General features: G+C 49.3%; 1 protein-coding gene across 1 annotated transcript in view; it reads left to right on the forward strand.

Moving 5' to 3' along the window:
- The window catches only part of LOC147097618 (adhesion G protein-coupled receptor E3-like), a 127,416-nt gene that overhangs the window by 98,228 nt on the left and 6,161 nt on the right, over positions 1–23,027 (forward strand). Inside the window, exons 15-22 of the mRNA XM_085971588.1 lie at positions 5,327–5,526; positions 6,262–6,432; positions 10,264–10,461; positions 13,136–13,368; positions 15,766–15,832; positions 18,283–18,374; positions 20,590–20,758; positions 22,516–22,605. Coding sequence (XP_085827714.1) covers positions 5,327–5,526; positions 6,262–6,432; positions 10,264–10,461; positions 13,136–13,368; positions 15,766–15,832; positions 18,283–18,374; positions 20,590–20,758; positions 22,516–22,605 — 1,220 coding nt within the window. The remainder of the gene's footprint in view (positions 1–5,326; positions 5,527–6,261; positions 6,433–10,263; positions 10,462–13,135; positions 13,369–15,765; positions 15,833–18,282; positions 18,375–20,589; positions 20,759–22,515; positions 22,606–23,027) is intronic.

The following is a 23,027-nucleotide window of genomic DNA, read 5'->3' on the forward strand; positions in this document are numbered from 1 at the left end:
AGTAATACACAGACTACAAGAGTAACTTAAACAGGACTTTACTATTCGAAGGTCAGGGCGAATCTGCCTAATAAATTCTGCCACAGCACTTATATACTGGTGTGGTCACCGTCGGTATTACAGTATACAGCAGCCAGGATAAAGTAGTGCCACACCTAAAATAGTTCTCTTAAAGGTGGACGGTTACATACAATAGTTCTCTTAAAGGTAGAACAGTTACATACACTACAATCCTCCCTTTTTAGCTTACAACATACTTATTCCCCATTAACATAACATCATAACATATCCAACTTCATGTTACAACAGTTCACAGAGGTAGTCTCTGCAGAAACAGTTCACAGATTCAGTCTCTGTGGGAAACAGTTCACAGATTCAGTCTCTGATCTTCTTGACTCGGTCCGGACCACGCCTCCGTGGTGTAGTCGGGTCACCTTGCTAGAGGGACTCCTCCCATAGTCCTTCCCTAGGCTTAACAGCTTTACTTCCATCACTTCTGAACCAGCATTGCTGACTTTTTTAAAACAAACAAGAAACAGTTGGATTGCCTTGGGAAATATTCCTACTTTCCAACTGATTTGGCTCCGTTCGGGGGACCACGTATGTGATCGGGTAGAGGTAATAATGGTTCAGATGGTTATCATCTTCTGCTTCGTCTTTTCCTTTTTTGCTTCTTGGAGACTCTCGGGGCTCCATTGTCAGCTGCCAGCTGTAACGCCACCATCTCCCTATGTTCCTTAGACTTTAAGTGATTCATCCTGATTTCGGCACTTTGGGAGTTCTCGGCACAAGCTGGGCAGACCAGGTCCTCGTAATATTCAGTGTCACTCAACAGATCATGGTAATATTCGGTGTCGTCCTGAGCTAGGCCAGCGAGAGGGTCTTCTATTTCCTCCTTACCCAGCTGGACGTTAGCCAGCTTTTGTTCCAAATCCAGACATCTTTCCTGAAGAGACTTCTTCATGTGTTCCGCTTCATCCAGCTTTTTCTGGGCTTTCAGCAAGTCTTTTACTAATGACCTCATTTGTGATTTCAATACTTCAACTTCCTTCGGAGATTGATAGATCGGACTATTCAATCCCTCTACTGAAGTAGCTGTTTCAGCATTCTGTTGTTCTACATTGACGTGAGTCAGCGTACTTTTGGCATCCAAGGGCTGCTCTGCTGCAGTCTTCTCCGTCTGTGTTGCCACTTCAGCTATTTCAATAACTTTTGAGAGCTCCGAACCCCTTTTCTTTGAAGATTGAGGCTCGTGTTCAAGTTTTTCCCATTTCAGAGTCTTGTCCCTCAGCATATGAAGGAGTTGGCTGACTGTTAACTCTTCTGCCATCATCCCTTTCCCATTCGCTGCAGGGCTGTTTATAACCTTGCCCTGGAGGAGTTGGCTGACTGTTAACTCTTCTGCCATCATCCATTTCCCATTAGCTGCAGGGCTGTTTAGAACCTTGCCCTGGGGCTCCTTTGCTGTTTCTACTTCGCCATTATCCGCAGCCCCCACCATTCGAATTTCCACAATTGAATCGTCCGGTGATGCTGCACCCGACTTCAGTAGGAGCTCGGAATTCATGGCGACCAAATCAGCCTTTTCTGCCTGCAACCTGCTAACAAGCGCCTTCAGTTGCTGAACATCTTGCTCCACCAGATTAGAGCACGCACCTTCAGAGACCGAATCAGCTTTGATTCGTTTGGCCTCCTCGCGCAGACGGTTTGTGTGCTCCTGCTCCATTTTCTCCCTCAGCTGCTTCTGTTGTCTTTCCAGATTCTCCCACTCTGTGTCCAAGAACTTTTTCATTGCTGTTGTCTCTTGCTCAAGACGGTGACTCAATTGTTCTAATTGCTGTTGTAATTTGAAATAAAGTTGAGCTCGAGCCCGGTGTTCCTCAGTAATGTATATGTCTGTAAACTGGACAGACTCAGAATTCTCTGTCAAACTATGTTGTTGTTGTTCAGTGGAATTCTGTTCTCCTCTGGCGCATAAGCCTTTATGCACGCCTTCGTTTTTCCAACCTCAGTCAGCAAGTCCATTTTAGCCTTGGGCTGGTCTTATCGTCATCCGTTTCAGAGTCTGAGCTAATTGTCTGCACCGAGTCCTCACTCGTTATTGCTTTTAGGTAGTGCCATTCCATGTCTATTTTCTTGATCCACTCCCGTCCTAGAAGTGGTGGTCCTCCCTCAGGTAGTACATATAAGTCCATTCCTGGGTGTTCCTTGCCCCTGTCTCTCACCTTGACTCTTATCTTCCCCATGGGGTATACTTTATGCCCCATGTATGTCTGCAATACGAACTTGGTATCTCTCAAGGGTATATGTGAGAATAGCCTGTTGTAATCCCTTCGATTTATGACTGATAGGGCTGATCCAGTGTCCAACTCCATTTTCACTTGGACTCCGGCTATTTTTAGCATGACCCAGATAGTTTGTAGGTCAGCTTTCTTACTCACATTGTGAATTCTCAGACTACCCAGTTCCTGGCCGTTTGGGTCTGAATCCGAATTCTGTTCGTCTGAACTCTTCTCAGCCACCTTGTGTACTTTGTTGTACTTTCCCTGTGATGGCTTTTTTTGGTTGTTGGTCTTCTTTCCTGACTGGCATACTTTAGCTATGTGACCCAGTTTGCCACATTTTCTACATTCCTGGTTTTTAAACCAGCATTGGTTCTGGTCGTGTGTTGTCTTCCCACAGCGATAACATTTCGTTGTACCCGAAGTAATTTGATCCACACTGAGTACCACTGCCTTTAGCTGCATTTCCGCAGTTCCTTTCGCTGCGGCTTCATGCGATGCTGCAATAAGGACAGCCCTCTCAAGTGTAAGGTCGTTCTCTTCGAGTAGTCGCTTTTGCGTTCCTTCCTTCGACAACCCGCACACGAACTTGTCTCGCAATGCCTCTGTCAGATTTCCTCCAAACTGGCAGTATTTCGCTAGTCTACGCAGTTCGACCAAGTATTCCGCGTTGCTTTCCTCTTTCCGTTGCGTTCTCGCATAAAATTTGAATCGTTCCGCCAACATCAGCGGTGTGGGGTTCAAGTGATCCTTCAGAACAGCAACAATATTATCGAAAGTCTGATCCATCGGTTTAGCTGGTGATAGAAGATGCTTCAATAACCCATATGTCTTCGCGCCCATCGAGTTTAGCAAGGTTATAGCTTTATCATCATCTTCTATTTTATTGGCCTCACAATATATCTCGATACGTTCTACGTACGTGGCCCAATCTTCCACCTCGGCATCGAAGTTGTTGATGTTACCATGCTTAGGCATCTTCACTATCTCTCACTATCTTTCTGCGAAACAACAGGATTTCTCTTTAACTTTTTAACTTTTTCTTTTTTTTTCAAAAATGGCGGTTTCCCGCGCTTGTCTTCTTCCCCGCCTACTGGCAAAATGGCGGTTTCCCGCGCTTGTCTTCTTCCCCCCTACTGGCAAAATGACGGTTTCCCACTCCTGACTTCTTCCTCTGGTGGGAGGGGTAAGCTTTGCCCTCGGGCGACGACCGCTGGTTTACGGGGTTTGTAGCCTGTGCGCCGGCTTCAGTTTATTCTGAAGCGCGCGCTAGAAAAGCCGATCACGTTCCTTGTTCCCCCCCCCCTTCTTCTTTTCGGCAGGGGCAACCGGCGCTGGGGACAACCAGTTGGCGTCGGACAGATCCAGCTCCTGGTCCTTCACGGCAGCTGCTGCAAGCCGCTGGCCGGAACCTCGCTCGGTCTCTCTCTCGGGCTCTGTCTCTCCCGCTCGCGCGGCTCTCGCTCGCTCTCTCTCGGGCTCTGTCTCTCCCGCTCGCTCGGCTCTCGCTCGCTCTCTCTCCCTCAGCGGCTTTAAACGCCTCTCCCAGACCTCCCGCAGTCTGGTCCTTTCCTCCCCGGCTGCGGCTGATTCTTCGCGGGTTATTTAGTTATTTATTTATTTATTGCCTCCGCGCCTTATGATCCCGGTCGCAGCGCCTCGCGGCCTCGGTAGGTGCCCGGCCTTTTTCGCTCCAATCGCGCCTCCCAGCCCTCTCGCAGTCCGGTGCTTTCCTCCCCGGCTGCGGCTGAGTTCTCCGTGGCTTATTTATTTTTATATCTTCCCGCGCCGTACGATCCCGGTCGCAGCGCCTCGTGGTCGCGGTAGTTGTCCGGCCTTTTTCGCCGTCGCGGTCTAGTCGTCTCACGACGCTCCCCAGCCCGCTTGTACCGCGGCTTCTGCTCCACGCTGCCCCAGTCTCAGCGCCTCTGGGCCCGACTTCTGTCCGGCTCCTTTCCCCCTCGACCGTGGTCGAGTGCACCGCCCTTATCCTCCGTTTATTTGTTTCTATTTTCCCTTTACTCACAGTCACCGTGGCCGACTTGCCTCTCGTGTTGATCGGCTCACTCACCACCGTGGCAGAAGGGACAATCCGTGCCTGTTGCTGATGGAAGACTTCGTGTTTGAAATCTTCCTCCTTTCTTGGTCTGCAGACTCGAGTTTTCTCTCAGCAAAACGACGAGGCCGGGTGCCTCTTCTCGACGCTCGTTTACTTCTTCAGAAGTATTGTTGCCGCAGGGTAAGATCGAACTCATCGCCACTGTAAAGTCTGTGGGTTGTATAGCGAAGTAATACACAGACTACAAGAGTAACTTAAACAGGACTTTACTATTCGAAGGTCAGGGCGAATCTGCCCAAAAAATTCTGCCACAGCACTTATATACCGGTGTGGTCACCGTCGGTATTACAGTATACAGCAGCCAGGATAAAGTAGTGCCACACCTAAAATAGTTCTCTTAAAGGTGGACGGTTACATACAATAGTTCTCTTAAAGGTAGAACAGTTACATACACTACAGGTACGCAAGGTATTAAACGGCACGGGTAAGATTAACTGGGCATTGCTTCAGGGCTTGCCTGGATACAAGAATAAGGGGGCGTAGGTTCGAAACTGGTGAAAGGAAAGCTGAGGACAGACATCTGCAAGAACTTCCTCAGCCAGAGTAATGAACACTTGGAATGGTCTCCTGGGGGATGTAATGGAGCGCAAAGCCTTAGCCTCATTAAAGAGACAGTCAGATGGCCTGATGGAAGGGAATGTAGGTCTTCTGTCTGCGTGGATGAGCTAAACCAAATGGCCTCCCTAATCTGGGATCTTGCTATTCCTTACTGTCTTTATTGCACTGCCACAATCGGCTGCTCTCCAATCCTCTGTTTCTATGTCTTGTGAATGTCTACAAATCCCACTGGATTTAGCAGCGATCTGTTCTCGGAAGCTGGCCGTGATCTGCTCTGGTGCTGCAGCAGGAGTTACGTGTATGTTATAGCCATCGCCCACCCTCTGGATTTCACTCCAGCATTAGTAACGTTTAACACTCCCTCCAGGGACAGATTTTGCTGCTGTAGCTTTGATCGCCAACAAGAAAATGGATTCCATCCTGAATGGAAGTGTTTTCAACCGCAGCACCACCGGTGGAAAACTGAAGCCATTTCGATTGATCTCAAACGTAGTTTCAGCCGTGATAACTAACAGGGACAAGCATGGACTCGACCCGACAGTGAACTTCACTTTCAAACACACAGAGGTTTGTAACGAGTTGTGCCCGTTCGGTGTACAGTTTGTAACAGGTTGGATCATGGCTCTCATCCCGGTCTCACAATGATATTGGTGCAGTGAAACAGCAGCACCGGGTTTAAAAACTAACCAGTTATTTCTGCCAATTATGGCAATTTCGTGAAACAGTGGAAAGATCAGTGGGCTGAGAATGAGTCTGTTAATCTGCCAGCGTTCTTGTTATGTCACATAACAATATGTGACATATGGACCACATGGAGTGGGCTGTGAGACAAAGCAGCTCATTAATGAAGCAGGAAACATAAATAAATGGTAATTATTGATTTATTCTCATTTAGAGTTTGTGAAAATTGCCCCCCCCCCCCCCTCAGTTTTATCCCCTACTCTTTGAAGATCCTGACTCTTGCCTGGGTACAGCCTCCCATTCATCGCTCAATCGTCTATCCCTCCTGTGTGAAGGTAGACAGTGTCTGCAGGTTATTCGCTGGTAGAGAGGATCACCATTGACCCTGGACCTGCTCTCACCCATTGTCTACACACCACGCTGAGGCTGGTTGCTGTCCCCCAACTTCTGCCTCGGCTGAGATGGGCGAATTTAACACAGACCCGGAGTTGAGCCTGGGGCATTTCCTTCTGTGTGGCTCAGTACCACACTGGGTGATGCCTTTTCCCACTGAGCATTACACACACGATCCATTTGCCCGATTACAGCTGGATGGTAACATATAATCCTTGCTCTCCACAGGAGACTATCGGTGATTGGACAACGCACTGCGTCCACTGGAATTACGCAGCTGGGAAAAGTTATTGGTCTCCCAGCGGATGCATTGTGGGGGGTTCCAATGGAATGGAGACCCAGTGTCGATGCAATCACCTCTCCAGCCTTGCTCTGCTGATGTCTCCTAGCGAACGACAGGTATAGATGTTTATTCATCAATATTCTTCATGGTTAGTACTGAACTCATGACAACTGGACACAACAACCCTGAACATAAGAATGTAAGAAATAGGAGCTGGAGTCAGCCATTTGGCCCTTTGAGCCTGCTCCGCCATTCATAAGATCATGGCTGATCTTGTAGCTCGACACCCCCTTCCACACTATCCCCATATCCCTTAATTCCCTTAGTTCCCAAAAATGTATTGACCTCTGTCTTGAATATACTCAAAGACAGCCTCCACAGCCCTCTGGGGCAGAGAATTCCAAATATTCACCACCCTCTGAGTGAAGAAATTTCTCCTCATCTCAGTCCTAAATGGCCGACCCCTTATTCTGAGACTGTAACCCCTGGTTCTAGATTCCCCAGCCAGGGGAAACATTTTCTCAGCATAAACCCTGTCAAGCCCCTTAAGAATTTTATATGTTTCAATCAGATCACCTCTGATTTTTCTAAACTCTAGGGAGTACAGGCCCATTCTCCTCAATCTCTCCTCATAGGGCAATCCCCTCATCCCAGGAACCAGCCTGGTGAACCTTTGTTGTACTCCCTCTAAAGCAAGTATGTCTTTCCTTAGATAAGGAGACCAGAACAGTACACAGTACTCCAGGTGTGGCCTCACCAATGCCCTGTATAATTGGAGTAAGATTCTTTACTCTTATACTCTATTGTTTCACCCTTTCTTCTCTCCCACTATTTACAGGCCTGGTACTGTCCTGCACTCCAGGACTTGGTCCTTCAACCAGATTAGTCTAAATCCCACAATCCAGGAACTTTCACACAACTTTCCTGATAGGTATAACCTCCACAGAACTGAGCGGTTAAACCGATCAGAAAAGGCTGATCAGCTGAGGCTCTTTCCTCCAGAAAAGAGAAGACTGAGGGGTGACCTGATAGAGGTCTTTGAAATTATGAAGGGGTTTGACAGCGTAGATGTAGAGAAGATATTCTCACTTGTGGGGGGACCCAAACTAGGGGACATAAATATAAGATAGTCACTAAAAAATCCAACAGGGAATTCAGGAGAAACACCAGTGCCCAGAGAGTGGTTAGATTGTGGAACTCACTACTGCATGGAGTAGTTGAGGCGAATAGCATAGATGCTTTTAAGGGGAAGTTATGAGGCTTATGCTGATAAGATTAGATAAAGAGGTGTTAGAGGAGGCTCGTGCGGAGCATAAACACTGGCAAAGACCAATTGGGCCGAATGGCCTGTTTCTGTGCTGTAATGTAATTCTATGATATGGGAACAGTATTCAAGACTTGTAGTGGATACAATTTGTAGTGAATTTAAGGGAAAGTGCTAAGCATGAAAGGAGACGTAAAGCTTCTTGGAGGCAGATTTAGTGATGGAGAAGATGTGAGAGATCCAGTTAAGGATTAGAAAGACAGCGAAGCCTAGAACGTCTACAGGTGACGCTGCACTAAAGGCGGAGTCCTCAAGGGTAAGAGGTGGACTTGTATATCGTGTAAATATGTGCCATTCACAAGCATTTGACAATATCAGTGACAATACTGACTCCTCCGTCTACAGGGCTCAAGTCAGGAATGTGATGGTTTACTTTGGAACATAGGAACAGGAGCAGGCCATTCAGCCCCTGCAGTCTGTTCCGTCACTCAGTTAGATCACGGCTGATCTGTACTTTAACTCCATTTACCCGCCTTGCTTCTGTAATCCTTAATACCCTTGCCTAACAAAAATCTATCAATCTCAGTTGTGAAATTTTCAATTGATCCCCAGCCTCAACAGCTTTTTGGGGGTGAGTGTTCCAGATTTCCACCACCCTTTGTTTGAAAAAGTGCTTCCTGACATCACCCTGAGCGGCCTGGCTCTAATTTTAAGGTTATGCCCCCTTGTTCTGGACTCCCCCCACCAGAGGAAATAGTTTCTCTCTATCTACCCTGTCAAATCCTTTAATCACCTTAAACACCTCAATTAGATCACCCCTTAATTTGCTAATCTCAAGAGAATACAAGCGTACTCTATGCAGCCTGTCCTTACAATCTAACCCTTTTAGCACGATATTATACTGGTACTGAGCACTCACTTGAATGCGTGCCGCGATATTAACACTCAAGAAAGCTCAAAACCATCCAGGACAGATTGGTTTAGTTGATCAGTGCCAGTGCTATCTGATTAAATGCTCACCCCTTCCACCATTGGCACACTGTGGCTGGCTATGTATTATCTGCAAGATGCATTGCGGCAACTCACCAAGATTACTTAGCAGCATCTCCCTGCCTGTGACATCTCTCACCAAGAAGGACAAGAGAAGCAATGCCGTGGCAAACCATCACCTCCAATGTGCCCTCCAAGTCAAACCATCCCGATTTGGACAAAAATAATTGATCTTCCATCGTCGCTGGGTCAATATCCTGGAATTTCCTACATAACACCATTGTGGGAGCAACATCACCACAGGTCCAAGAAGACGGGCCACCACGACCTTGTCAGGACAACTAGAGATGGTCAATAAATGCAGCCTTGCCAACATTTCCCATGTCCCAAGAACAAAATTTAAAAATGAACAAAATTGTAAACCCATTTATAAAGAACCCACTTATATGTTTCCTATGCTTAACACGTAAAGGTGTAAGGATTGGATCGATGGTAGAACTCCAACCTCTAAGGCAGTAGGTCATGGGTTCCAGCCCAACTCCAGAGACTTGAACCCATCATCTAGGCTAACACTCCAGTGCAGTACTGAGGGAGTGCTGCACTGTTGGAGGTGCTGTCTTTTATATGAGACATTATAGCAAAGCTCTATATGCCATCTCAGGTGAACATAAAAGATCCTATGTGTTGAATTTTATACGGAATAGTGCTAGTACTCTAGCTCCTGTGTCCCAGTTTCTTATCCTTTATTTAATTAACAAATTAGAAAGTCCAGGAGGTAGTGATATAGCTGGCAGATGTTTATTAGTTAAAGACAGTACACTGAGTAGTACATGCATGCAATGCGTCTATATACTCACATACAGGTCACCCATCGGAGTAGTTTGAGCTTACCACTCCCCAGGCGGTTCGCAGTCTTGAGTCTCACTGAGGATATGTTGCATTCCACATTCATAGCGGTGCTATACCACAGCTACTTTGGTCACAGGATTGGTGTAACCCAAGCTCCATGTTCTATTCCTTTGTTTAAGACTGACCTATATTGGTTCTGTCCAATCCCCTTATCTCCAGCCCTCTGTCTCATGTTTCCCTTATATTACTTTGCTGAGCACTTTTCAACACTTGCCCTTCAGGCCTGGGCCTGTCTGTCTACAGCAGGACATTGACCCTGACTCTATCTTAGTCCAGTGATATACGTTCCACCTAAGCTAAGCGTTCTACTTAGCTACAATGACTTTTAGCAAGTACTGCAGTTAGTTACATTTACGCCTGTTGTTTTTAATTCTGCTTTCATGTCTACTCTTGCTCAAGCAGCCTGGTCTGTATATTCAGCACAACTCAGTCTCTCTCTCTCTCCACTCACTGTAGCTCCCTCTCCTAACTACCCCACGATGCTCTTTACCTATTGCCAGGCTGATATCTGATTATATTGGACACTATCCTACCCACTCTGCCACTATTTGATGAAGAGCAGTGGAGGTGTCCTGGCCAACATTTGCCCCTCAACCAACACCACCAAAAACAGATCATCTGATCATTTATCACATTGCTGTTTGTGGGAGCTTGCTGTGCACATATTGGCTGCCGCGTTTCCTACATTACAACAGTGACTACTTCAGCAGCCTCTCGTTAGCTGTGGAGCATTTTGGGATGTCCTGAAAGGCACTATATAAAGGCAAGTTCTTTCTTTCTATAGGATGATCCCCTCGCTTTGACTGTAATTACATTCCTTGGGATTTCTGTATCGCTGGTGTGTCTTGGAATCGCCATCGTGACTTTTGCCTTCTGCCCCAGTTTTAAAAATGCCCTACATGCCACCCACATGCAGCTGTGCGTGAGTCTCTTCCTGGCGGAGCTTCTCTTCATCGTAGGGATCGACAGAACCGGAAACCGAGTAAGAGACCTTTCCACAGCCAGCAGCGCACGAGATCGTGTGTGTGTGTCTAAGCAAATTTGTCTGTGTCTGTGTAGAGACGGCAATGTCTGTCATGTGCATCTATGTGGGTGTGCCTGTGTGTGTCCATGTACACGTATGTTTGTGTGCGCGTTTGAGTGTACGTGTGTCTGGATCCATGTGCATCATCGTCTTTCTCTTGTGCAACCCTCACTTCCTTCGCCCCACCATTGACGTCCGAACTTTCAGCTGCCTAGTCCCTAAGTTCTGGAATTCCCTCTCTCTGCCTCTCTCCGCCTCTCCACCTTTCTCTCTCCTCCTTTATGACGCTCCTTAAAACCTACCTGTAGTGTATGTACCTTTAAGGGGAAGAACTACTTTTTACAGCTCCTGTATCCTGTAGTACCGGCAGTGACCACACCTGTATATAAACCCTGATTAGTGCTCTGTACAGTCAGTTGCAGTTTGAACCTCATTCAGTAAACACCTGTTGATCGTTCCCTGCAGTCTTTGTCTGATTATTGAAGGACACAACATTAAGATACCCGGTTCTAACACTACCTCTTTGACCAAGCTTTTGGTCACCTGTCCTAATGTCTTCTTCTTCGGCTCGGTGTTAATTGTTTGTTGCCCAATAACACACCTGTGGGCTGTTTTATCTCATTCAAGGCGCTCTATAAATGAAGTTGATGTGGGCCTGTATGTGGATGTGACTCTTTCTCTATGTGTCAGGCTTTGCCTGTGGCTGTGTTTGTCTGTCTGTGGCTGTGTGTGTGTGTATGTGTGTGTGTGTGTGTGTGTGTCTATGTATCTGCCCATGTGTGTGTACATGTGTTGTCTGTTTGCCTGTCTGCCGTTTGCCTATGTGTCTATCTGTCCATGGGTGGGAGTGAGTGTGTGTTTTTCTATGTGTTTTGGCACAGAAAGAAAGAAAGAAAGAAAGACTTGCATTTCTGCAACGCCTTTATGTTTTATTTAATTCATTCTTGGGATGTGGGCGTCGCTAGCAACACCAGCATTTATTGCCCATTCCTAGTTGGTCTTGAGAAGGTGGTGGTGGGCCTTCTTCTTGAACCACTGTTAGGAAGTTCCAGGATTTTCACCCAGCGATGATGAAGGAATGGCGCTATATGTCCAAATCGGGATGGTGCGTGACTTGCAGGGGAACATGGAGGCGGTGGTGTTCCCATGTACCTGCTATTCTTGTGCTACTAGGTGGTGGAGGTCGCGGGTTTGGGAGGTGCTGCCAAAGAAGCTTTGGTGAGTTGCTGCAGTGCATCCTGTAGATAGCACACACTGCAGCCACGGTGTGCCGATAGTGGAGGGAGTGGATGTTTAAGGCACTGGATGGGCTGCCAATCAAGCGGGCTGCCTTGTCCTGAATGGACATGTGTAAATGTCTCCAGATTTTTGTTCAGATTCATTGCTTCTGCATCTTTAATGAATGGATTCTTGTGTTTTGCTGGCTTGCCGTTACCCAGCCAGCAGTCATCCCCCAGAGTCAGTGAACAGGTCCCCTCAGCTGATTGAGACCAGCTCTGTGCACCAGCAGTGAGGGGGGCTCCCGCTCTCAGTGTTTCTGTTCATGGTATTTGCAGCTTATTTTAGCCATCTGTTCAGTTGCCCTCAAATCCGAGTTTTATTGGGGTTTTGAGCTTTCGTTAAAAAGAAGTAAAATCGGAAGTAAAAAAACGCAAGGGCCTGGAATTGTCTTGTCTGTACTGCCGTAACTCCGGCGGGAATCCAGTGGAATGCATTGGGAAAAGACAAGGACACGATCGCGTTGGGTCCTCGCCCATTCTGGAATTTCCTGGTCGGCCTTTTACCTCCACCCGCCCCTTACAGTGCCAGTGACACCGAGAGGGCAGAGACAGATTGGGGGAGGTCCCTGCACTGGGAATCCCCACTTACCCGGCTCCGAAGGGACCCAGTGTAGGACTGGAGGCCGGTAAACCAAGTGGCATGAGGTGAACCCGATTCTAGATTGGCGCAAGTGGGTCCCACCAGGAGGATTCTGGCCCAGGAAACCAGCCTGGACCCACGGAGAGGAGGTTCATTTGTTTTTTTAATTGGATTGCCCAACTTGCCCCATCCAAAGGATGCACCCTCCCATTGACCCCCACGAACTTTGGCAAAGTCAGTGCTGGAGGGCACCGATGGGCAGGATCTTGGTGTTAGCTCTGAGACTGCACCACAACAACACCAACAACAACATATATTTATATAGCGCCTTTAATGTAACAAAACGTCCCAAGGCGCTTCACAGGAGCGCTATCAACAAAAAAAAACATAATTTGACCCTGAGCCATATAAGGAGATGTTAGGGCAGGTGACCAAAAGCTTGGTGGAAGAGGCAGATTTTAAGGAGCGTCTTAAAGGAGGAAAGAGAAGTAGAGAGGTTTAGGGAGGGAATCCCAGAGCTTAGGACCCAGGCAGCTGAAGGCACGGCCGCCAATGGTTGAGCGATTAAAATCGGGCATGTTCAAAAGTCCAGAATAGGTAGAGCGCAGAGATCTAGGGGAATTATAGGGCTGAAGGAGATTACAGAGATAGGGAGCGACGAGGCCATGGAGGGATTTGAAAACAAGGATGAGTGTTTTAAAATCGAGGTGTGGAGTTGTGAGGACTTGCTGTTTTTAATGAAAGTCTCTCACGGTGTTTCTTACTGTTTCAGGTTGTGTGCGGGATTATCGCAGGATTTTTACACTACTTGTTCCTGGCAGCGTTCGTTTGGATGTTTCTGGAAGGAGTCCAGCTGTACCTCATGGTCAGAAACATCAGGAATTTGAGGGTTCCCCACTCAAAGAAAATTGGCAAGTGCATGTACCCCTGTGGCTACGGGGTCCCTGCAGTAATCGTGGTCATTTCTGCTGCAGTCTATCACAATGGCTATGGGTCACACAGGCAGTAAGTAACATGTCCTGTTATCCCAGCCTTACAATGCAAATTGTGGCCTTCCTGATAAACTCAAATCACTGCTCTCCCCTGTGGACTTGTAGAGGTTTGGCCAATTAGTAGCTTATCTCTAGTCTTTCAAATAACCAGGATCGACTGCAAACCAATATGGTGGGTATATTGTGTTTAATCAGAGTTTAAGATGGAATATAACATGCTAGTTATACAGCAAAAACATACGACCGTGGCAAGCAGCTGGTACCAGTCCCGATCAGACAGACGGCTGGCGTGCTTGAACAGTTCTCTGTCTTCCGGCCTCTCTCTCTCTCTCTCTCTCTCTCTCTCTCTCTCTCTCTCTCTCTCTCTCTCTCTCTCTCTCTCTCTCTCTCGAGACTTCGAGTTGGTGGGCGTGGGATCACTCTCAAAAGAGCGTTCGCCCAGCCCAACTTCTGTCTGGCTCTCCCCTACACCGTCTGTGTGGACAAGCACTCAGGGTGTTACTTTTATTCTATTTTTCGGGATGGGGCTGAGGTCAAGTTACTGACAAGACCATTTAACCTATAGAGGTTCCTCTAGAACCTCATCACCCAATGACAGCTCAAGTTCTTTGTCTTGGTTCTTGGATGAAAGCCCTCCCCAAAAGGGGGCCTCATTACCTCATTCAATTTGTCTTATTGTTTAATCTTGCTGAAGGTTCTTCCTTTGGAATTCGTGTCCTATTTCTCTTGTCCCTATCCTCCCTAGTTTGGAATCAGACATGCCTGCACCGGGGGGAGAAATATGTATTTCATAGAATCAAACAGCACAGAAGGAAGCCATTCGGCCCATCGTGCCTGTGCCGGCTCTTTGAAAGAGCCAGTTAGTCCCACTCCCCCACTCTTTGCCCATAGCCCTGCAAAATTTTCATTTTCAAGCATTTATCCAATTCCCTTTTGAAAGTCACCATTGAATCTGCTTCCACCGCCCATTCAGGCGACGCATTCCAGACCACAACCATTTGCGTTTATACCATTCATCCTTTACCAAGTGGATTTCCGATATTTGTCAGCCTCAGTCAAGATTGGGGGGAAGGGGTCGCGGTGTCAGGCATGTATGAAGGGAAGGGAAACCCGGAGTGCAGGCACAAAACAGATTGTGGGGGCAAGTGAAGGAGGGGTGGAGCACATGGCCTCTCGTCTGAGGGATGGCTAAATGGACAGGCAGGTCCATGAGGTGCTGAGAGGAGGGTTGCCCAATCTGACACTAAGGGCCACTCTGCCCAGAGGGTACCCCGGCACCATTCGGGGCAGCAGGCAGTCAGCCGGCTCAACACTGTGTAAACTACCTGCAAGAGCTGGGAACAAACGGAGGAGAATGTTATGTTAATAAATAAATAGACGTTTTCATTATGAACAGCTAGCTTGAGCTAGTCACTTTATTCAGCCATGTGGACTTCTGTACAGCATCCATCTTGACTAGTGCCTTGTGGGTAGCGTAGTGCCTCATGGGTAGCCCCACTCTTATATACATATAGCTCCACCTAGTGTACCATTCTAGAATGACATGTTACTGATCATTACAGAGAAGACAGCACATTTAAAGGGAGCTGGTCAGGAAACAGCACCCAACATGTTCCACGTTTCATAGACGGCCCAAAGATTGCCTGCTGCAACGTGTTGCCTGCTCCCTGGCTACTGCTCGCTCATGTCGAGAGAAAGAAAAGAGAAAAGAAAAACAAGAAAGAAAGGGAAAAGAAAAAGAGAGAAGGACTGACTTGCATTTATATAGCGCCGTTTACAACCTCAGAACGCTGTAAAGCCAATTATTTACTTTTGAAATGTAGTCACTTTTATAATGTAAGAAACAACCATTTTGCGCACAGCGAGCTCCCACAAACAGCAATGTGATAATGACCAGATCATCTGTTGGTTGAGGGACAAATGTTGGGCCCAGGACTCCGGGAAGAACTCCCCCTGCTCTTCTTCGAAATGGTGGTCATGGGAATCCTTTACGTCCACTTGAGAGGGCAGACGGGGCCTCGGTTTGACGTCTCATCTGAAAAACGTCAGCCTCGTGCCCCACAGCGCAGGTTCCGCGAGTAACCAGGGGCAGCGCGTTCAAAACACAGTCCGGACCCACGGACTCTGCCCCTGGTTTTCCACCACTCTCTGCGCTTGGTGCGTTCCCGTCAAACCGTCACATGGGGGTAGAATTCCCGACCCGTGACTAATTAATGTCTGCATTTACTGAGGGGTGAATGTCTCCTAAATGTCGGTCCATTACCTGCCAACGAAAGGAACGTATTATCATCCAATCAATGCGCGGGTTCGAAGAATATTTTTGCAGGATAAATCTCCTGCGATTCGCAGGCTGTGCTCTCCTGTGCGACTCATCGTTCCGACCGATTCACTTTCTTCTCTTAACTTCCAGCTGCTGGATCGCCACGAAAAACGGATTCATCTGGAGTTTCCTGGGGCCTGTGTGTCTGATAATTGGGGTAATTTTTATACCATCCATATCGAGGTTCTGGGCTTTTATTTGCGCGAGATTGCATCACATGATCATGTTTGAAACGTGCAGTAAACTCCTGCTCTGTTTACGTATCTAACTCCACCCCCATTTACATTAATTAGCAAGTTGCCTCTCATCTGTACCTCATAGCATCCTCCATAACCTCTCTCCCCACAGCCTCTCTCCCCCACAGCTTCGCTCTCCCCCCACAGTCTCTCTCTCCCCCACAGCCTCTCTCTCCCTCCACAGCCTCTCTCTCCCTCCACAGCCTCTCTTCCACCACAGCCTCTCTCCATCACAGCCTCTCTCCCCCACAGCCTCTCTCCCCCCACATCCTCTCTCCCCCCACAGCCTCTCTCCCCCCACAGCCTCTCTCCCCCACAGCCTCTCTCCCCCACAGCCTCTCTCCCCCACAGCCTCTCTCCCCCCACAGCCTCTCTCCCCCCACAGCCTCTCTCCCCCACAGCCTCTCCCCCCACAGCCTCTCTCCCCCCACAGCCTCTCACCCCCCCCCACAGCCTCTCTCCCCCCACAGCCTCTCTCCCCCCACAGCCTCTCTCCCCCCACAGCCTCTCTCCCCCACAGCCTCTCTCCCCCCACAGCCTCTCTCCCCCCACAGCCTCTCACCCCCACAGCCTCTCTACCCCCCAGCCTCTCTCCCCCCACAGCCTCTCTCCCCCCACAGCCTCTCTCTCCCCCACAGCCTCTCTCCCCCACAGCCTCTCTCCCCACACAGCCTCTCTCCCCCACAGCCTCTCTCCCCCCACAGCCTCTCTCCCCCCACAGCCTCTCTCCCCCCACAGCCTCTCTCCCCCCACAGCCTCTCTTCCCCCACAGCCTCTTTTCCCCCACAGCCTCTCTCCCCCCACAGCCTCTCTCTCCCCACAGCCTCTCTCCCCCCACAGCCTCTCTCCCCCCACAGCCTCTCTTCCCCCACAGCCTCTCCCCCCCCACAGCCTCTCCCCCCCCACAGCCTCTTTCCCCCACAGCCTCTCTCCCCCACAGCCTCTCTACCCCACAGCCTCTCTCCCCCACAGCCTCTTTCCCCCACAGCCTCTCTCCCCCACAGCCTCTCTCCCCCACAGTCTCTCTCCCCCACAGCCTCTCTCCCCCCCCAGCCTCTCTCTCCCCCACAGCCTCTCTCCCCCCACAGCCTCTCTCCCCCACAGCCTCTCTCCCCCCACAGCCTCTCTCCCCCCACAGCCTCTCTCCCCCACAGCCTCTCTCCCCCACAGCCTCTCTCCCCCCACAGCCTCTCTCCCACCACAGCCTCTCTCCCCCCACAGCCTCTCTCCCCCACAGCCTCTCTCCCCCCACAGCCTCTCTCTCTCCCCACAGCCTCTCTCTCTCCCCACAGCCTCTCTCCCCCACAGCCTCTTTCTCCCCACAGCCTCTCTCCCCCCACAGCCTCTCTCCCCCACAGCCTCTCTCTCCCCACAGCCTCTCTCCCCCACAGCCTCTCTCCCCCCACAGCCTCTCTCTCCCCACAGCCTCTCTCTCCCCCACAGCCTCTCTCCCCCCCACAGCCTCTCTCTCCCCCACAGCCTCTCTCTCCCCCACAGCCTCTCTCTCCCCCCACAGCCTCTCTCTCCCCCCACAGCCTCTCTCCCCCCACAGCCTCTCTCTCTCCCCACAGCCTCTCTCCCCCACAGCCTCTTTCTCCCCACAGCCTCTCTCCCCCCACAGCCTCTCTCCCCCACAGCCTCTCTCTCCCCACAGCCTCTCTCCCCCACAGCCTCTCTCCCCCCACAGCCTCTCTCTCCCCACAGCCTCTCTCTCCCCCACAGCCTCTCTCCCCCCCACAGCCTCTCTCTCCCCCACAGCCTCTCTCTCCCCCCACAGCCTCTCTCTCCCCCCACAGCCTCTCTCTCCCCCCACAGCCTCTCTCCCCCCCCACAGCCTCACTCCCCCCACAGCCTCTCTCTCCCCCCAGCCTCTCTCTGCCCCACAGCCTCTCCCCCCCCACAGCCTCTCCCCCCCACAGCCTCTCTCCCCCCACAGCCTCTCTCTCCCCCCAGCCTCTCTCTCCCCCACAGCCTCTCTCCCCCTACAGCCTCTCTCCCCCCCACAGCCTCTCTCCCCCACAGCCTCTCTCCCCCCACAGCCTCTCTCCCATTGCCTCTCTCCCCCGCCATGTCCCCTGCCCCCCATCCATAGCCACTCTTCCCCATTGGCCACTGTCCCCTCACCTACCATGGCCACTCTCCCCCCGCCCACAGCCTCTCTCCCCAAAACCAGTCGCTTCAGAGAAGAAAGAGAAAATTTCAGAAAAAGAAATGTTGACAGCGAGGAGAGTTTGAAAGCCCACCATATCTGGGTGTGAGCATCAGTTGATGAATCACATGAACTTAAGAGTTAAAAAGGGGTTGATTCCAGATACAATCCACCAGAATCTGTTGATGTTCAGCCAACACATGTCTTCAAATCTTCCAACAGATCAACACAGTTCTGTTCTTCACAATACTCTGGATATTGAGAGAAGAAGTTTCCAAGCGCGACACTCAAGTGTCCAAACTTCAGGACACAAGGTGAGTGTCACCGCGTCTCGGACTTTACAGAAAACTTGGGAACAGATAAATATTTTGACGTTTATAGGAAGGTTTATCAAATGAAAAATTTGCCGGGCTGTGGGGAAGGAGCAGGGGAGTGGGACTAATTGGCTCTTTCAAAGAGCCGGCACAGGCACGATGGGCCGAATGGCCTCCTTCTGCTCTATATGATTCTATAAACTTTACATCTAAAAGGTCAGCATTATTTAAAGGTAAAGATTAAAAACTTGACACACATTTCAACTCTGGTCAATAAAGTCAGTGTGCAGATCAGAAATCATGAATAAATCTACACTTAAACATCACAGTCACAGTGCTGTGAATGAGTTTGCCAATCCGGTGCCATCTTATGTGGTAGGCCACATCCGCTGGGAACTGTAGAGGTTGCCACAGCTCATTTCATGGCAGCACCTTACAGCAAGCAGTCAGAAGACTTTTCTCCAATGCCTTGGACTCAACTTGAACCCAAGTCACAAAGGTGAAAGGTCGGTGTCCCAAGGTGAAAGGCCAGAGTTCCACAGGCCAAAGACCAAGGTTTAACTCGCCATAGCTCAGTGGTAGCACTCTTGCCTCTGAGTCAGAAGGTCATGGGTTTAAGCTTTTATCCGTGAGCCCATAATCTAGATCGAAACTTAAGTACAGTACTGAGAGAGTGCTGCACTGTCAGAGGTACCATCTTTCAGTAACCAGTCAAGGCATACCACAGTGCCTGAGTGGTTAGGCTCTCACTTGTTTAAAATCGTCATTGCCTGTCACTTGTGTGATGCAAGTGTTACTTGCCATTTACTAGCCCAAGCCTGGATGTTGTCCAGGTCTTGCGACATGCGGGCCTATGGTGTTGCCCAGAGGAATTCCTGCAGCGATGTCCTGGGGCTGAAATGATAGGCCTCCAACAACCACAACCATTTTTTTTGTGCTAGGTGTGACTCCAGACAGTGGAACTTTTTCTCCTGATCCCCATTGATTTCAGTTTTTCTAGGGCTCCTTGGTGCCATAATTGGTTGATTGCTGACTTGATGTCAAAGGCAGTCATGCCTACCTCACATCTGGACCAAGGCATCAATGAGGTCTGCACCGAGTGGTCCTGACAGAACCCAAACTGAGCCTCGGTGAGCAGGTTATTGGTGAATTGGTGTCACTTGATACCACTGTTGAAGACACTTTGCTGATGATTGAGAGTAGGCTGATCGGGTGATAAATGGTCGGGTTGGATTTGTCCTGCTTTTTGTGGACAGGTCACACCAGGGCAATTGTCCACATTGTTGGGTAGATGCCAGTGTTGTAGCTGTACTGGAACAGCTTGGCTAGACGTGCGGCTAGTGTTGGAGCACAGGTCTTCACCACTGCACCCATCACGTTGCCCCGTAGCCTTTTCCATGTCCAGTGCACTCAGCTGTTTCTTGATGTCACGTGGAATAAATCGAATGGGCTGAAGACTGGTTTTTGTGATGCTAGTGACCTCAGGAGGAGGCCAAGATGGATCATCCACTTGGCACTTCTGGCTGAAGATGGTTGCAAATGCTTCAGCCTTGTCTTTTGCTGGGCTCCGCCATTGTTGAAGATGGAAATGTTCATGGAACCTTCTTCTCCCGTTAGTTGCTTAATTGTCCACAGCCAATCATGACTGGATGTGGCAGGACTGCAAAGCTTTGATTTGTTGGATCGTTTAGCTCTGTCTAGAGCATGTTGCTTCCACTGTGTAGCGTGCATGTAGTCCTGTGTTGTACCTTCACCAGGTTGGTGCTGGTTGGTCTCTGGCTTGATGGTAATGGTAGAGTGAGGGATAAGTTGAGCCATGAGGGTACAGATTGTGGTAGAATATAATTATGCTGCTGCTGATGGCCCAGTTTTGAGCTGCTGGATTTTGTTTTATTCATTTCAACTTAGCATGGTGGCAGTACCAGACAGCACGATGGAGGGTGTCCTCAGTGTGAAGACGGATTTGGTCTCCACAAGGACTGTGCGGTGGTCTCTCCTACAATGCTGTCATGGAGAGACACATCTGCCCACACATAAACTAGGTCAAATAGGTTAATCCTTCGTGTTGGTTCTCTCACCACTTGCCGTAAGCCTAGTGCTCAGGACTCGGCCAGCTCAGTCAGTGGTGGTACTACCGAGCCAGTCTGGGTGATGGACATTGAAGTCCTCCTTGCCACCCACAGTGCTGTATCTCACCGATCTCTCTTTGTTGCAGGATGCTGACGTTTAAAGCCATTGCGCAGGTGTTTGTCCTGGGCTGTACTTGGATTTTTGGATTGTTTCAGCTTCAGGAAGAAGCCGGGGTGATGGCCTATTTTTTCACCATCGTCAACAGTTTCCAGGGCACCTTCATCTTCATCCTCCTCTGTGTGTTAAATCCCAAGGTAGGGAATATTGCCTCGTTCGGTTTTAAGCTGATAGGACAGGTACCATCTTGTGGAATCGAAGTCCTTCCTCCTGTTCCCCTCTCCTGACAGAGCTGGCAAGGACTGGGGTTCGGCTCCATGAGTGCTCTCCAGGCCCGTGTCTGAGTGGCCACTCTTTAGTCGTGAGACCAGGCAGTGAATGCAGGCATGGTATTGGAGCAACAGTGTCAAGCTCTGTCCTTCCGTCGTCAGGCACCCTCTTTTCGACGGGGAACACTGAAAAGTGCTCGGGAGCGGGAGTGCCGGCTGATTGCTTCGCCTCCCTTACTAACCCTCACTGAGGACAACTGTAGCCCCCAAATTATGCCCCGTCTGTGATCAGCAAGTTCAGCACAGACCAGGGATAGTACCTGGAACCTTCTGCGATAAACAGTCTTTCAGAAAGTGACAATTGGTATTGAATATGATGAAGAGTTTCATTCTTATTTCATACAAACATCTTCAGCCTTTCTGACACATTCAGTTATAAAGTGGGCGTCTCACAGAGGTGACCTTTAGGAAGGAGGTGAAGGCTTTGGAGAGGGTACAGAAGTGATTTACGGGAATGGTTCCAGGGATGAAGGATTACAGTTATGTGGATAGACTGGAGAAGCCAGGAATGTTCTCCTTGGAGCAGAGAAGGCTAAGAGGAGATTTGATAGAGGTGTTCAAAATCATGAAGGGTTTAGATAGAGTAAATTAAGAGAAACTGTTTCCAATGGCTGAAGGGTCGATAACCAGAGGGCACAGATTTAAGGTGATTGGCAAAAGAACCAGAGGCGACATGAGGAAAAACTTATTTACGCAACGAGTGGTTAGGATTTGGAATGTACTGCCTGATAGGGCGGTGGATACAGATTCAATAGTAACCTTCAAAAGGGAACTGGATAAATACTTGAAAGAGAAAAAATTGCAGGGATATGGAGAAGAGTGGAGGGCAATGGGACTAACTGGTACAGTAGCATCGTGGTTATGTTACTGGGCTAGTAATCCAGGGACCTGAACTAATGATCCAGAGACACGAGTTCATAAACCCACTCACAGCAGCTGGAGAACTTACAATTCAGTTGATGAAATAAAACTGGAATATAAAAGGTAGTAAAGAAAACCCATCTGGTTCACTGGTGTCTTTTAGGGAAGGAAATCTAATGTCCTTATCTGGTCTGGCCTGTATGTGACTGCAAAGCTACAGCAATGTGGTTGACTCTTAACTGTCCTCTGAAACAGCCTAGCAAGCTACTCAGTTGCAAAACAGGGCTCTCCACCGCCTTCTCAAAGGGAAATTACAGATGGACAATAAATGCTGGCCTTGCCAGCGACGCCCACAATCCGTGAATGAATTAAAAAAAACTTGATTCTCTTCGGAAAAGCCGGCACAGACTCAATGGGCTGAATGGCCTCCTTCTGTTCTGTTCTATTCTGAGAAAATTTACAATAAGCAGAGGAAGTGTAATTTATTGCAGGAAGTATCAGTCACAGGAGTTTCGACCAGCGATACATAAAGAACAAAAGACTTGTATTTATATGGCGCCTTTCACGACCTCATGCACAGCCAATGAAGTACTTTTGAAGTGTAGTCACTGTATAAATTAACTCTGTTTAAATTCCACATAATTTATACCAAGAGCACGTTAACTCCAAACAATAATAATGTGACAAGATCCCAGAAATTCTAATTGTTCAAATTCGGTTAACTATTGCCGGAGTAATGACTGTGTGTTGTATCTTGCCTTAAGGTGAGGGCCGAGTACCAGAAATGGTTTGCCAAGACGTGCAGGGCAAAGGCTTCACCGGAGAATACAGCCACCACAATGACAGCCATGTTGGTGAGTGGGTCTCGGGTCATAACATAAAATCTTAGGGGGAAAAATTTGGTTGCTTTGCGCCTCCCGTTATCACCCCTAGGGTACGGTAATGGGGTGCAAAGCAACTCCTGCCCGGGCACGGTGCCGCTAACGCCTCCTGCGAAATTCAGTGGGAGGTTAGCGGCGGTAATAGCTGGTATCGCGTCACGGCGCTGTGCTCCGGCGATGATGGCATCGCCGTGCGCAGTGCCCCGCTCGCGCCCGCTGACCTACCGCCGGACGCCATGTCCGGCAGGGTCAGGGCGTTCTTGCGGGCGGGGCAGCAATAATTAAAGGGCAGGTGCCGGGCGGCAATTTTTTTGTGGGCCGCCTGCCAGCACCTGCCCCCTCTCACCTCCTTCTGCGGGGTGCTGGCCGCGATCGGTCACTCCTCTTGAGTGCCG

Source organism: Somniosus microcephalus, chromosome 31 (genome assembly GCF_052327205.1).
Source record: "Somniosus microcephalus isolate GS21.2 chromosome 31, FLI_Smic_1.0, whole genome shotgun sequence".
Classification (NCBI taxonomy): Eukaryota; Metazoa; Chordata; class Chondrichthyes; order Squaliformes; family Somniosidae; genus Somniosus; species Somniosus microcephalus.